Source organism: Vicia villosa, linkage group LG2 (assembly GCF_029867415.1).
Source record: "Vicia villosa cultivar HV-30 ecotype Madison, WI linkage group LG2, Vvil1.0, whole genome shotgun sequence".
Classification (NCBI taxonomy): Eukaryota; Viridiplantae; Streptophyta; class Magnoliopsida; order Fabales; family Fabaceae; genus Vicia; species Vicia villosa.
The window spans coordinates 179,348,944-179,364,367 of record NC_081181.1 but is presented as its reverse complement, the minus strand read 5'-3'; the positions used below and the strand labels follow the sequence as shown (position 1 = coordinate 179,364,367).

The following is a 15,424-nucleotide window of genomic DNA, read 5'->3' as shown; positions in this document are numbered from 1 at the left end:
ATGAGTACTAATGATCGAATCCCATCCAATTTACCGATTCTTGATTCGAAGAATTACGACAAGTGGTCTAAACAAATGAAGGTCTTGTTTGAATATCAAGAAGTTCTCGATATCGTCAACAATGGTGTCACACCTCTTGGGGCTGAACCTACAGCTGCACATCAAGCCACTTTCAGGGAAGAGAAGAAGAAAGATTACAAAGCTCTCTTCTTGATACACTCTTGTGTCGATGGTGATAATTTCGAAAAGGTCGGTGATTGCGAGTCCGCGAAGCAAGCTTGGTTAATTCTTGAGAAAGCATATGTTGGGGCTGCGAAGGCGAAGGTTGTGAGGTTACAAACTCACAAGAGGCAATTCGAGTTAACGCAAATGGAAGAGAAGGAAACGATCAACGATTATGTGACGCGCATTACGCGCTTAGTGAATCAAATCAAGTCGTGTGGGGAAACTATCTTAGAGCAGAATGTTGTGTCAAAAATCTTACGTTCGTTGACGTCAAGATTCGACAACATTGTGGTTGCTATTGAAGAGTCGAAGGATCTTACGTCGCTGAGCAAGGATGAGCTTCAAAGTTCCCTAGAAGCACATGAACAAAGAATGGACGAGAGAGGAAGCGATAAGGCAAAGGCGGAGTTAGCTTTGCAAGTTCGTTTCAATGAAAGGAGTAAAGGTTCGAAAGGGAAACAAGGCGATGGTGAATCTAAACATTCGAAGGGACAAAAGGGTGAGAGCAGCAACTCAAATGGTTATGGTGATCGAAGCAACGCGAGAGGTGGAAAACCAAGAGATATGAGCAAAGTACAATGCTGGAAATGTAAGAAACTTGGGCATTTTCAATCAAAGTGTGGTGCTAAACAGCTTGAAACTAAAGGGGATGAAGCCAAGGTTGTTAGGCAAGAGGTGGATGATGAAGCCACACTCTTAATGATGATTACCGATGAGTGTGACGGCATGACAGAGGTGCTGGACATCACCTGCAAGTCACGGGACAGCAGCTGCAGCAGTGCAGAAAAAGCGACAGTTTTAAGTTCGGAACAAAATGTGATGATTTTGGTTCGTGATGGAACTCAAGGCAAAGAGGAGTGGTACTTAGACTCCGGATGTTCAACGCATATGACGGGAAGAAGAGATTGGTTTGTGCAAATCAATCAAGTGGCGAAAAACAAAGTGAAGTTTGCGGACGATTCCACTCTCATGGCCGAAGGTGTCGGTGATGTGTTGATCGAGAAAAAGGATGGTGGACACTCTATGATCAAGGATGTGCTATATATTCCAGGTATTAAGTGTAATCTTTTGAGTATTGGTCAATTGCTCGAAAAAGGTTACAACATACGGTTGGAAGATAAGATCTTGCGGGTTGTTGATGCTAGTGGTGTGTTGATCCTAAAGGCTCCCATGGCTACCAATAGGACTTTCAAAGTTGAGCTGAAAGTATTGGAGCATAGGTGCTTAGCTACAGCTGCAAGTAGAGAGGATTGGTTATGGCATTATCGTCTCGGTCACTTGAATTTTTGTGATCTCAAAGCGTTGCAATAAGAAGGTATGGTTACCGGGCTGCCACACATTAACGTTCCAGCTGAGTTGTGTGAATAATGTGTGAAAGGAAAGCAACACAAAGGAAGTTTTAGCAAGGATGCGGGTCATAGGACCAATGCACACCTTGAGGTGGTGTATTCCGATGTTTGTGGACCTATGCAAGTGGACACATTTGGTGGCAATCGATATTTTGTCACGTTCATTGACGACTTTAGTAGAAAGTTGTGGACTTACGTCATCAAGAGAAAGGATGAGGTGTTTGATGTATTCAAGAGGTTTAAGTCCATGGCGGAGAGGAAATGCGGTCGCAAGTTGAAAGTTCTCAAAACGGACGGTGGAGGTGAGTATACCTCAGTTGCGTTTGGGAAGTATTGTGATGATGAGGGTATAGTGCGTGAGGTTGTACCACCCTATACGCCGCAGCAAAATGGTATTGCCGAGAGGAAAAATCGCTCGATTATGAACATGGTTCGAAGCATGTTAAGCGGTAAAAATCTACCGAAGGAACTATGGGGAGAAGCGGTCTCTACAGCCACATACTTATTGAATCGTTGTCCTACGAAGAAGCTTGAGAAGCTTACACCGGAAGAGGCTTGGTGTGGATTCAAACCGAATCTAAGTCATTTGCGTGTATTCGGTTCGTAGCTTATAGACATGTGCCGGGACAATTGAGAAAGAAGTTGGACGACAAAGGAGAAGAAATTATATTCGTTGGATATCACTCTACAGGCGGTTACAAACTGTTCGATGCGAGAAATCAGAAGATTCAAATTAGTCGAGATGTTATTTTTGAAGAAAATAACAGCAGCAGTCTCAGCGTAACCGGTTACGGCCAGCCAGTACAAACTGCCGTAACCGGTTACAGACAGGAAAAACAAAATAAGAATTTTGCAGAGAACAGCGTAACCGGTTACGGCCAGCCAGTACATACAGGCGTAACCGGTTACGAGCAGAACAGAACTCCAACTGCTGTATTTTTTGATGATCCAGTCAGTCCCGAAACAGTTCCGTAACCTCCGAATGATGTTCAAACTGAAGAACACCGTAGAAGATCAACAAGGCAAAGGGTGTTGCCATCTAGACTCCAAGAATGCAAGAGATTCCAAGATAATGAAGTTAATAATGAAGGTGATTTCGTTCATTTTATGCTTATGGCCGAATCCAAACCGGTGAATACGGAGGAGGCTCTAAGGGATCCAAAATGGATTTGTGCAATGAAAGAGGAGCTGGAATAACTCGAGAAAAATGGTACTTGGGAGTTAGTTGATCTACCTCATGGTAAAAAGCCAATTGGTGTCCGTTGGGTCTATAAAGTGAAAGCAAATCCGAAGGGCGAGATAATCAAGTATAAGGCTCGATTAGTAGCGAAAGGGTTTTTGCAACGTGAAGGAATAGACTTTGAGGAGGTGTTTGCTCCTGTGGCTAGGCTTGAGACCATCCGATTGGTTGTTGGTATTGCAAACAACAACAATTGGAGCGTTTATCAAATGGATGTCAAATCTGCGTTTTTGAACGGTCCACTTGATGAGGAGGTTTATGTTGGACAGCCCCCCGGTTTTGTAGTGAAGAATCAAGAGATGAGATACTACAAGTTGCATAAAGCCTTGTATGGTTTGAAACAAGCTCCAAGAGCTTGGAACAAACGCATAGATGGCTTCCTTGTTGACATTGATTTCAAGCGGTGTGTGTCCGAACATGGTGTATATGTGAGATCGAATGCTAAGGATGGAGTGATAATTCTTTGCCTATATGTGGACGATCTTTTGATTACTGGCAGCTGTGAGGAGAGTATTTCAAGGTTCAAGAAGGAACTCATGAGTGAGTTTGAGATGACGGACCTTGGAATCATGAAATACTTCCTTGGCATAGAGTTCCAAAGGTCAAAAACGGGACTGCTCATGCACCAAAGGAGGTATGCACTTGAGATCTTGAAGAGGTGTGAAATGGAACATTGTAATGTTGCCATTACACCATGTGAGGCAAGGCTACAGCTGTCCAAGAGTGAGGATGAGCAAGATGTTGATCCAACTCAATATCAAAGATTGATTGGATCATTGCGGTACTTGTGCAATACGCGACCGGACTTGGCATTTAGTGTCGGTATTGCGAGTAGATTCATGGAGAGACCAAAGGTATCTCATATGGAAGTTGTCAAGAGGATCCTTAGATACATTAAAGGGACTCTTGGTTGTGGAATTCTCTTTCCGGCATCGGATACGGGCCGAAAGTGTGATTTACTTGGTTTCACCGATTCCAATTGGTGTGGTGATAAGGATGATAGAAAGCCAACGGCTGGATGCATCTTTATGCTAGGTAGAACCCCAATATCTTGGTGTTTGAAAAAGGAACCGGTGGTAGCACTCTCATCTTGTGAGGCCGAGTATATTGCGGCATCGTTGTGTGCTTGCCAAGCCATGTGGCTTATGAATCTATTGAAGGAGCTTAATAGTAGTGAGGGTGAGGCTATTACTCTCCTTGTTGATAATGTTTCTGCGATTAACCTTGCGAAGAATCCGATTGCACATGGAAGAAGCAAGCATATAGAGATGCGGTTTCATTATTTGAGGGAGTTAGTGAGCGATGGAAAGTTACAATTGGGATATTGTCGAAGCGAAGATCAAGTAGCTGATTTGTTGACCAAGGGTGTGACAAATGAGGTGTTCAAGAGGCTGAGAATGAAGCTGAGCATGCTTGACTTGGACCAACTGAAGTGAGGTGGTGTGTTGAAACTACTGTTTTTAGCACTTCAGTTGGCGTAACCGGTTACGCCTGTTACCGTAACCGGTTACGAACCCGTGAAACAGAGTCACTGTAGGTGTTGCGTTTGCGTAACCGGTTACGCTGTTTGCCGTAACCGGTTACACTGAAGCCCAACTGTTTTTCTGTTTTGTTTTTGGGTGCTTTAATTCATTCCAATTGTTTTGTAACATGTACTATATAAGGAGCTCACTACTCCTATTTTGAGGTTAATGCCAATTCACCATCTCACCCTCAATTACTCTCTCTCTCTCTCTATTATTTTCTTTTCATTCTCTAATCTTCATCTTCTTCAAATCATCATTTTCTCCATTAAAGAAACCTTAATTTGATTTGTATGTTCCAACAACTCGTTAGGTCAAAACTATCTATCTCTATTTAAAGATATTAGTATTTGTATATTTAAAATAATATTATTGAATAATTTCGTTCTTATATGGTATCACGAACTTTTGTTCAATAGGGTTTTGTTTTTGCATAAAAAACTATAGCCGTCTTAATTGTGGTTCTTTATAAAAAAAATCCTAGCCACCTTCATTGTGGTCATCATCTTCATTGCAACACCCTTCATTCACATTGTTCACAAAACTATTTATCAGCATGTTCGTAAGTACTATTCATCATCACTTTTCACGAGTACTGTTCACAAGTGTCGTTCATCGAAATTGTTCACAAGTACTATTCGTGAGTATTATTCACCGATATTGTTCTCTATTATTGTTTGAACATCCACGCGTATCTCTGTCAACTTCTCAACCTTGCACTCCCTTGTGGTTTTTTACTTGCATTTATTTCTGAATTTCTTCAATGGCTAACAGTAAAAATGAAACAGATGTGCACAAGTCTGAGGCATAATTACCTATTATTCCTCAGGTTTACAAGTTGAATTGAAATAATTATTTGAAGTGGTCTCAACTCATTAAAATGACCTTGAAAGGTAAAGGAAAAGCAAAACACCTTTAAACAATACTAGATATTAGATTCTGGAGCCACTGATTATATAATATCCTTACAAACACACTTCTCCACGTATTCACTTTTCCCCGGTAAAAAAAATATATCCATTGTAGATGGCACCCTTGTAACTGTAGCAGGTCAACTTAGTTCATCCTTGACTTTTAACAACATCCTTCACATCACAAAATTGACTTCTAACCTAACTTACATACATAAACGCACAAAACACATATCATATAATGTTATTTTCTATAATAACTCTTGTGTTTTTCAGGACAAGGATTCAGGGAGGACGATTAGAAGTGCTAGAGAATGGGATGGTCTTTACTACTTGGACAACAAAGATTCAAGCCTAGATTTTCTCAACAACAAATCCTTTTTTCAGAATCAATAAAAACCAACCGGGAAAAGGTTCTATTATACCATTACCGTTTGGGTCATCCTTTGTTTGGAGTTATTAAGCAGTTATTTCCCGTTTCATTTAAAACATTAGATGTTGAGAGTTTTCATTGTGAGGTGTGTAAGCTTGCTAAACACAAGCGTGTACCTTTCTCTGTTAGTAATAAAATGACTACTTTTTTGTTTTATCTAGTTCATATAGATGTGTGGGGTCTATTTAATATTTCAGGTGCCCATTGGTTTATCACCTTTATTGATGATTGTACTCGGGTTACTTGGGTCTACTTACCTAAACAAAAATCTGAAGTTAGTCATGTGGTTCCTCAATTTCTCTCTATGGTTAAAAATCAATTTGGTATGAGTATTAAGAGAATTCGGCCTGGTAATTCCAAGGATTATTTTAATCATAATCTTATCTCTTTGTGCCAAAACGAATGTACCATTCATTAGTCTTCATGTGTTAAAACATCCCAACAAAATAGTGTTGTTGGAAGAAAAATGGACATTTGTTAGACCAAACACGTGCTATGATATTTCAAAATAAAGTTCCTGAGAAATATTGGGGCGAGGCAGTTTTAACTACATTGTATCTTATAAATCGTTTGCCTTTATTGTCCTTACTTCCAAAACTCCTATGGAAGTATTATCCTCGTTCTATCCTAATGTGTTTATCTCTGGTAACCTCACTCCTAGAATATTTGGGTGTACATCATTCATCCATGTTCATAGTGATGGTAGAGGGGAACTTGATCCTAAAGTCTTAAAGTGTGTCTTTATAGGATATTCTTCCACCCAAAAAGGTTACAAAAGTTATCATTCACCATCTCACAAGTTCTTTGTCTATCGAGACGTCACTTTCCATTAATAAGAAAGTTACTTTCTTCAAACTCATCTTTAAGGCGAGAATGTAAATATGGAAGATGGGTCCCTTATACTTCTTGGCCTTACTCTTGAACTTGGACGTGATTCTGAAAAAGATGAAACTGATGCAAGATATAGGAAGAATTTAGTATATACAAGAAGGAAAACCATTCATGAATCTACTCATATCCAAAAGCTTGACCCGACATTACATGAAGTAAATTCTAACCCTTGTGCTTCAATTTTTGAATTTTCTCATGAACAGGAACCATAATCCAATTCAAATCCACCACCATTACCATCACACTATAAAGATTTACATCTTCCAATTTTCCTTAGGAAATATACCAGAAATTGTACCAAACAACCATTTTACCCTCTATCCAACTACCTAAGTTTTGAACATGTTTCACCTACCCATTAAATCTTCCTTACAAATCTGAACACTATAAAACTACCTACCTCTCTATCTGAGGCGTTATCTGAAATAAAATGGAAATAATCAATGGATTTGGAGATGGAGGCACTGGAAAATAACAATATTTGGGAATTGGTTTCTTTACATCTGGGAAAGAAACTTGTAGAGTGCAAGTGGGTATATAGTATTAAATATAAGGTAGGTGAATCGATTGAGAGGTACAAGGCAAGATTGGTAGCCAAAGGATTCACTCAAACCTATGGAGTAGATTATTCATATATATTTGCTCCACTCGCAAAAATGAATACAGTTAGGGTGATATTATCTTTAATAGCAAATTTTAATCAGAATGTAAACCAATTTTATGTGAAGAATGCATTCCTTCATGGAGAACTCGAAGAAGAAATGTACAAGGATGTACCTCCTGGGTTCCGTGAACATACTACCACCAACACGTGTGTAAGATAAAAAAATCTTTACATGAGTTAAAGTAATTGCCACAAACATGGTTTGGAAGATTCATTAAAGTTATGATAAGTTTGGGCTTCAAACAAAGGCAAGAAGATCATATCTTATTTATCAGACATTCTGAAACAGGGGGAGTAACTGTGTTATTGGTATATATGGTTGATATTATAGTCACAGGTAATGATGAGGAAGGACGAAAATTTTTAGATATACACTTAACCAGGGAATTAGAGATTAAATCATCGAGAAAATTTAAATACTTTATGGGAATTGAAGTTGCCCACTCTAAGAAAGGAATTTTCATATCTCAACAGCAATACATTACTAATCTTCTGCATAAAACTGGCAAGATAGCATGTCAGCCTGCAAATACACCAGTTAATCCAAGTGTAAATTTGAGAAATGCAGAAAAATATATTCTTGTTGGTAAGGAAATGTATCAGAGATTAGTCAAAAAAACTTATATACCTCTCACATATTAGACTTGATGTTGCTTTTGGTGTTAGCTTAGTCAGCCAATTCAAGCACCAACCAAAAGAGATTCACTTACAAGTTGCACTTTGAATTGTACAATATTTGAAAGGAACACCTGATAAAGGAATTTTGTTTGAAATAAATGGAAGTGTGGGTCTTAAAGCAAATATTGGTGTTGACTTTTTATGGCCAATTATGGATAGGAGATCAACTATAGGTTATTGCACTTTCCTATATGGAAATCTTGTGACTTGGAAAAGTAAGAAATAATATGTAGTATCCAGGTTTAGTGTTGAAGCATAGTTTAGGGCAATGGCACAAGGAACATGTGAATTAATATGGCCGAAATCAATCTTAGAAGATTTGAGGATAAAGTGTGATGAACCGATGAAACTTTATTATGATAAAAAGTGTGCAATAAATATAGCTCATAACCAAGTGCAAAATGACATAACCAAACATATTAAAGCTGATAGACACTTCATTAAAAAAAGTAGACATTGGCCTTATTTGCACTTCATATGTGTCCACCCAAGGAAATCTTGAAGATCTTCTTACGAAAGGGTGTAACACCCCCAAATCTAGACTACTAATTAAAGCATACATTTGCGAAATTCAGAGTAAATAAACATGCATCACATGAGTACATTACACACACTATTTCCAAAAACAATACTTTAACATGCAATGGTCACATACGAGTAACACAGAATTAAAGATTCAAAACAAAACATGCAAAGCTACAATGGAATAATTATCTCCTCAATAAAATGGTAAACTCGGGTGATTCTCATACATCACCCACCATGTCATAATATCTTGGCTCAAAGCCGCACATCAAATATAACATATCCAAAATAAGAAATACATATGAGTAAAATAATATCTCATATCATCAATTCAAAGATAATAAACCCAAAATCCCAAGTGTTACATTAACCAGAGCACAATATGACTACCTAGTCAAGACACACTACAAGAGATCTAAACCAACAAGCTAGACCTCCTCCGAAGCACCACTATCCTCGGTACCTGAGCGATGTCGCAATAGAACATCATTCTAACAAAAGTGTGAAAATTCAAATCATTATAGATAAACATAATAATAGGAAATACATCAATACAACAACAATACATTCCAAAAAATCACCACTCTTCACATAAATATACCTTATATTTATTTTATCATGAACCACATGTTCATCTCATACAACATAGCTCCTCAAATCAAGTAATCACATTTAATCATCAAGATCATCATATGTATACTCAATGTGATATGCATGTGGACCCCTCTTTTACCATTTCTGGCAAGTTGATTGTCCATCTCTAGGACTAGATAACCATCTTTAAAGCTCCATTTGGCGTTAAGCTTTCAAACCCCATCCGGTATTAGGTTTGGGACAAGCAAATAATCTTCGCAAGATTACCTGACATTGCCTCTTTCAAAGACTTGTGCTAGTGTAAGTGTGCAACAAACAAGACTCATTCAAATAAGATGATCTCAACCTCTTAAAATATACAATCAAATCTCTTTCGACATTGCACAACATACCCAACATGACTTCAATCCCAAACAATGTGTGTCAATTAGCACACAACATTTAATCACATGTATTCAAACATAGTATAACATGTATTGCATCATTATCCATCAATTCACATTATAATACATACATATTTCAAGTATCATGTTTTCATGTAAATCCAATCATAAATCACTCACTACATGCCAAACAATTAATCAAAAATCATGATAATTATTCATAAATCAATGGCAAGCAATTTCATAAAATTCACGAAAATAAAATATTTATTTTTCAGCTACAGGCGGCAATACGCGCCCTAATTCCCTCGTGACGCGCTCTACCTTCTGCCAAGAGGATTGCCAGATTTTCAGAAGCGTGTTGCGCGCCCTACACCGCGCGACGCGCCCTCTGCAAAATTTCTATTGCGTTGATAGCAAACCTATTTTTCCCCATTTCACCCAAAATCAGTTCCAGTTCAGATTTCATCACGAATTCCGCGCTTATATCACATATATAACACACATAATCAATGATAAACATCAATACATAACTCACAAATCAAATTCATGGTTTCTATCATAATCTCTAAAGTTAGGATTTCACAAAATCAACATGCATACACCAAACCATATGTTATTTTCATACCCATTCATAGAATCATACATATAATTATTATAACAAGTTAGATTTCACATCATTTATGGATTAACATACCAATTCTAAGACAACACTCATGAAAGTAAACTATCAATCCTAAATTATGCATTTTCTAACCTCACATACATTACCCAATTATATCTACTCATAATCACTTAGATTCACACCCTTACCTTGGCTCAGATGGAATCTCTAGTCCTTCTTCTGCAAAAATTTCCTCTTTTTCTCTTCTATTCTCTTTTCTTCTAGCCTCTTTTCTTTCTATTTCTCTAATTTAGAGTTTTCTAACATAACACCTTTACTAATTCTATTTTGCTATTTGGGCTTAACTCACACAATCTCACATTCTAATTAATTAGGCTCATTAGCTAATTACTAATCTGAACACATCTACTCAACTATTCAAATACCACATACATTCAAATAATCACAAAACACACCAAATAATTAATTATCACATAAATAATAATTAATAAAAATAAACACCTGATAAATATATACTGGAATAAAAATTGGACTGTTACAAAGGTCATAACAATAATAACTTTGAAGAAATTATTTTCAAGCTGTGAATGATAGATATACACTCACTAGCTAGAAGAGGAGTGTTATAAATAATTAGTTATATTATTTTGTTATTTTTTATGTTATTAGTAGTTTAAGTTTGGATCTTTAGTAAGGCCCATTAGGTCATAACTCTTTACCTCTATTAAAAGAGATTGGTATTTGTATATTCAAAATAATATCATTGAATTATTCTGTTCTGATATTAACCAATCATAATCATGTGACCAACTTATACATATTGCAATTTCATCGTGATGAAGTGAATGTTTGGTTCCACTTCTACAAGACCCATAATCAATTATAGAGATGTAGAATTGATTCTAAGTGATTTTAAGGTGTTTGGTTTTTTTTAAAAGTAGAATTGATTATGGCTCCAGAATTTATTCTACTTGAAGTTAAAATTTGTAGCTTCTACCTTCAGAATTGATTATGGGAAATTTTTACACTGAAACATATTGTTTAACCCACATTTGCATAAAATTATCCAAACATAAATCAATTATGTTGAACTCAATTATGTCAAAATCAATTCTACGAAACTCCACTACAAAAAATTGGCAAATTGCGATGGTTAGTTTTGGCAGATTACGACGGTTTTAACCGCCACAAGTTACAAGACGCGACTGTTGTGTAACTGTGTTGCTAAAACCGCCACTCCAACCGTCGTTATCAATCGCGACGTGTAGTAAACTGTCGTAAATTGTAAGTAGCGACTGTTACAAATCATCGCGAATTTTAGTTTGAATTCTTTTTTTAATTTTGATTACGACGGTTTCAAACTGTCGTTATTTATATTAAATTTAATTTAAAACATATTATGGAGGTTTGTATCCCCCACAAAATATATTAATTTTTAAAAAAACTAACCAATTATTAAATGTGAACTAGTACATTAAAAATATATTGAAACATATTTGATCCATAATTCAATTAATAAAGACAAAGACATTTCTCAACATCAAACATAACTTAACTAAGGAATATATCAAAATTCAGAACTAACCTGAAATAATTATAGCTATAAAATTTCTAATGTAGCTTCATAGAAAATAAGTTTCTTCTACCATACTTGTCAACTAAAAATATTGAGATGACATTACCTACAGGGAGAAGCATTTGGGCATGTTGATATTACAAAAATTGAAAAAGAATGTTTGACAAATGAGAGTTGAACATTATTTTATAAAATAACATTACTAAGAAAAGATAAGGGAGTATCATCATATATGCAAGAGAGATCAAAAGCTATAGATATGAGGGTATGTAGGCATTCTTTGGATAACAATGGAAATGAGAAACACTGACCTTTGACAAATTTCTATTAGCTCCATAACAATTCAGACATAAAAGATTAGGAAGTTTATGAAAGAGGTTCACCCTATATATGCACGGGCAAAAGTTTTGGAACATTTATAACACTAGCAACATCCAAAGATTTCGAGGGTCCTTAGGAATCTTTCGTACCAAGACTGTATCAAATTAAACAATGAAATTAATAAGCTAACAATTATCATATTAGTCAAATCATATAAAGTATGAGTTGATACTTGTGACTATGTGCTATATTAAGCTTCGTTAATGATAAAAGAAATTAAAAAAAGGCATATTCAGAACATAGGAAATAGACGATATATATTTTTTTCAAGAGTTTTAAGTAAATATAAAGATAAATTCTACCATTGTATTGAAGAGTACTTCGACATAATATTAACTCTTCTACATGAAATATAATGCTATGACTCGAGCTGTATTTCAATATCAATTTTGACTTAAAAACTTTTTCAACTTCTTACATCGGAGAATCACATATTAGTATTAAATAGTAAATTTACACCTTCCGCCTTGTGCGACCCGTCCAACAAGTAAAACACATCATGCCAGTGAGTATGGTAGCACCAAATAGTCATGTGAACAAAAGCATTATGAAGCCACAAGCCAGCCTGATAAAAAACAAAACAAAAATGTGATGTTGTACTTCTTCTATATCGTACATAAACATTAAGGGTCCGTTTGGTGCGCAGGATAAAAGACATGATAGGATAACTATATCACATCCTATCTCAATTCAGTGTTTGCTGACACAACAGGATGGGATAAGTTAATCCTGAAATTTATCCTATCCTACCTCACTAGTTCAAATTGTTATCCTGAATGTGAGTTGGGTTAGAATCCGGCAGGATAGGATAAGAAAATGATTTACTAATTTACCCCTATAAAATACAATTTAAAATAAAAAATTAAATATGACAAAATATAAATAAAATTAATTTGATATTAAATTAAAAATATTAATAATTATATGTAATAAAAAATTAGAATATTTAAAAATAAAATAATTATTAAAATTTTAAGAATATGAATTTTATTTTTATTTTTTTATCAAATTAAATACATGTTCTTGCAAGGGTAATTTTATCATATATATATATATATATATATATATATATATATATATATATATATATATATATATATATATATATATATATATAGAGAGAGAGAGAGAGAGAGAGAGAAAGAGAGAGAGAGAGAGAGAGAGAGAGAGAGAGAGACAAATGACACCAAGGTGTCAAAGTTTGATTTGACACCAAATCTCAACCGTTAAAATAATTGATCAAAATTAAAATTATTTACTCAATAATGTCAATGAATTTTTTTACCAATTTATAAATTTTACAATATTTTACAAAATAATTTTTAAAAAATATATTTTTTTTACAAGTATATATATATATATTGTAAAATATTTTAAAATTAATAAATTGATAAAAATAATAATATTTTAAATAATTAAGAAAAAACTCATTGATATTATTGAGTAAATGATTTCAAATAATATGTATATATATATATATATATATATATATATATATATATATATATATATATATATATATATATATATATATACACACACACACACATTATCTGTTATCTTGTGTCAATCAAACACATGATAGGATAAGTCTTATCATGTATGTATCATATCCTATCGTTATCCGACTTGATATTCTATCACGTCTCTATCATGTCCTGCGCACCAAACGGGCCTAATAGTAATGTAAACAAAATAAATCCTAAAAGTGCACAAAGTGATAAATATAAATCCATCAAAGATAAAGCGAAAAAAATATATTAATGTTCAAATAAAATCAATGCATCTATCTAATTCATTATAGCCAACACATGTCATAATATTGTAGTGTCTTCACCATCAAGCTAAGCATAAGATCAAAATGTCAATCGATTAGCGAAACAAATTGAATAAGCATTTATCATCAACCTAATTTGTGATGTATCGTTGAAATTGGATCCTTTATGGTAACAATATCGTGCTACAACTGTAGAGGATCCAGGTTCCACTACATTAGTAGTAAATTCGTTTTATTCACAATTGTAGCATCACTCGCACGGGAGCATTTGTTGGTAGAAGGGAATGAAAAAACCTCTTCCAAGATAACATCTTTCAAGAAAAGGTTATAAAACACATAATGAAAAAACTTATCACTTAAAACCCTAAATTAATTTAAGAAACAAACCATAAAACAATCACTTAAAACCGTACAAAAATTAAACCCAAATTAATGGAAGGAACAAACCACAAACCAATCACCCAAAACCCTAAAGAAATTGGATAAGTAGAAGAAAGAAGATCCAACAAGTGATGGATTCTAGTTGAGATGTTGAATGTGATGCAAGACATAAACTTAGTGAATGAGGTGACGAGCCAACATTGCATACCTTATTTTCTCTAATTCTAAAATTTATAAATAAAAAACATCACAGTAAATTGATTTAACAGCATACTAAAAATATTGAATTTAAAAAAAAATGTAAACAACAATAAAAAAACGAAAAACTCGATTTTTTCTCGAAAAAAACTTGATATTTTGTTTTTTCGAAAAAAATCAATTTTTTGTATTTCTTAAAAACTTAATTTTTGTATTTCCAAAAAACTTTATTTTTTTGTTTTTGCTGAAAAAACTCTTTTTTTTGTATTTCCAAAAAAACTCGATTTTTTGAAAATTTGAAAAAAAAAAATCAATTTTTCGTTTTTTCGAAAAATTGATTTTTTGTATTTTCAAAAAACTTAATTTTTGTGTTTTTCTAAAAAAACTCGATTTTTTGTTTTTCCGAAAAATATTTTTGTGTGAAAATAAATATTATGAAAATATCGTCTTTTAATATAATTTTTTTATGAAATTAATAAATTAGTTTTAAAAGAGTTCAAAACATAAAACTGATTCTAAACTAACACACCTCATATTTTATTGTGTTATTAATTTGTCTGATATTTAAATATAAAAAAAGAAAAAAGAGATATTGAGAAAATTGACTGAAACACATTTGGGCTCAATGCACTTGCTGATAACACCCCACCTTAAGCTCGTTTCGTGGCAATTAATTGGATATAGTGCATTCCTTGAACACATTATGCACCCATGTTTTGTTAATTGAGAATTATTTTTGCATTTCCTTTTCAATTTTATTTTTGATCTTCTCTTTCTATGTTATTGTCCCATAAAGTTCATGCTAAATTTCTTGAATTTTCGAAAAAAATCCAATTTTTTCCTTTTTTCCAAAAAATTGATTTTTTTTACTTTCCAAAAAACTTATTTTTTTCGTATTTCCAAATAAAAAACTCGATTTTTGTATTTCCGAAAAAATTGTTTTTTTTTTGTATTTTCAAAAAACTCAATTTTTTGTTTTTTCGAAAAATATTTTTTCCTGAAAATAAATATTATGAAAATATCATCTTTTAATATAATTTTTTTATGAAATTAATAAATCTATAATATAA

General features: G+C 34.0%; 1 protein-coding gene across 1 annotated transcript; it reads left to right on the top strand.

Annotated features, from left to right (window-relative positions):
• Nucleotides 1-2,181, top strand: LOC131650762 (uncharacterized). Its single transcript, XM_058920468.1, has 4 exons — nucleotides 1-332; nucleotides 501-1,102; nucleotides 1,322-1,498; nucleotides 1,604-2,181. The coding sequence occupies exons 1-4, from the start codon at nucleotides 1-3 to the stop codon at nucleotides 2,179-2,181; spliced, it is 1,689 nt and encodes a 562-aa protein (XP_058776451.1).
• The last annotated feature ends 13,243 nt before the right edge of the window (nucleotides 2,182-15,424 follow it).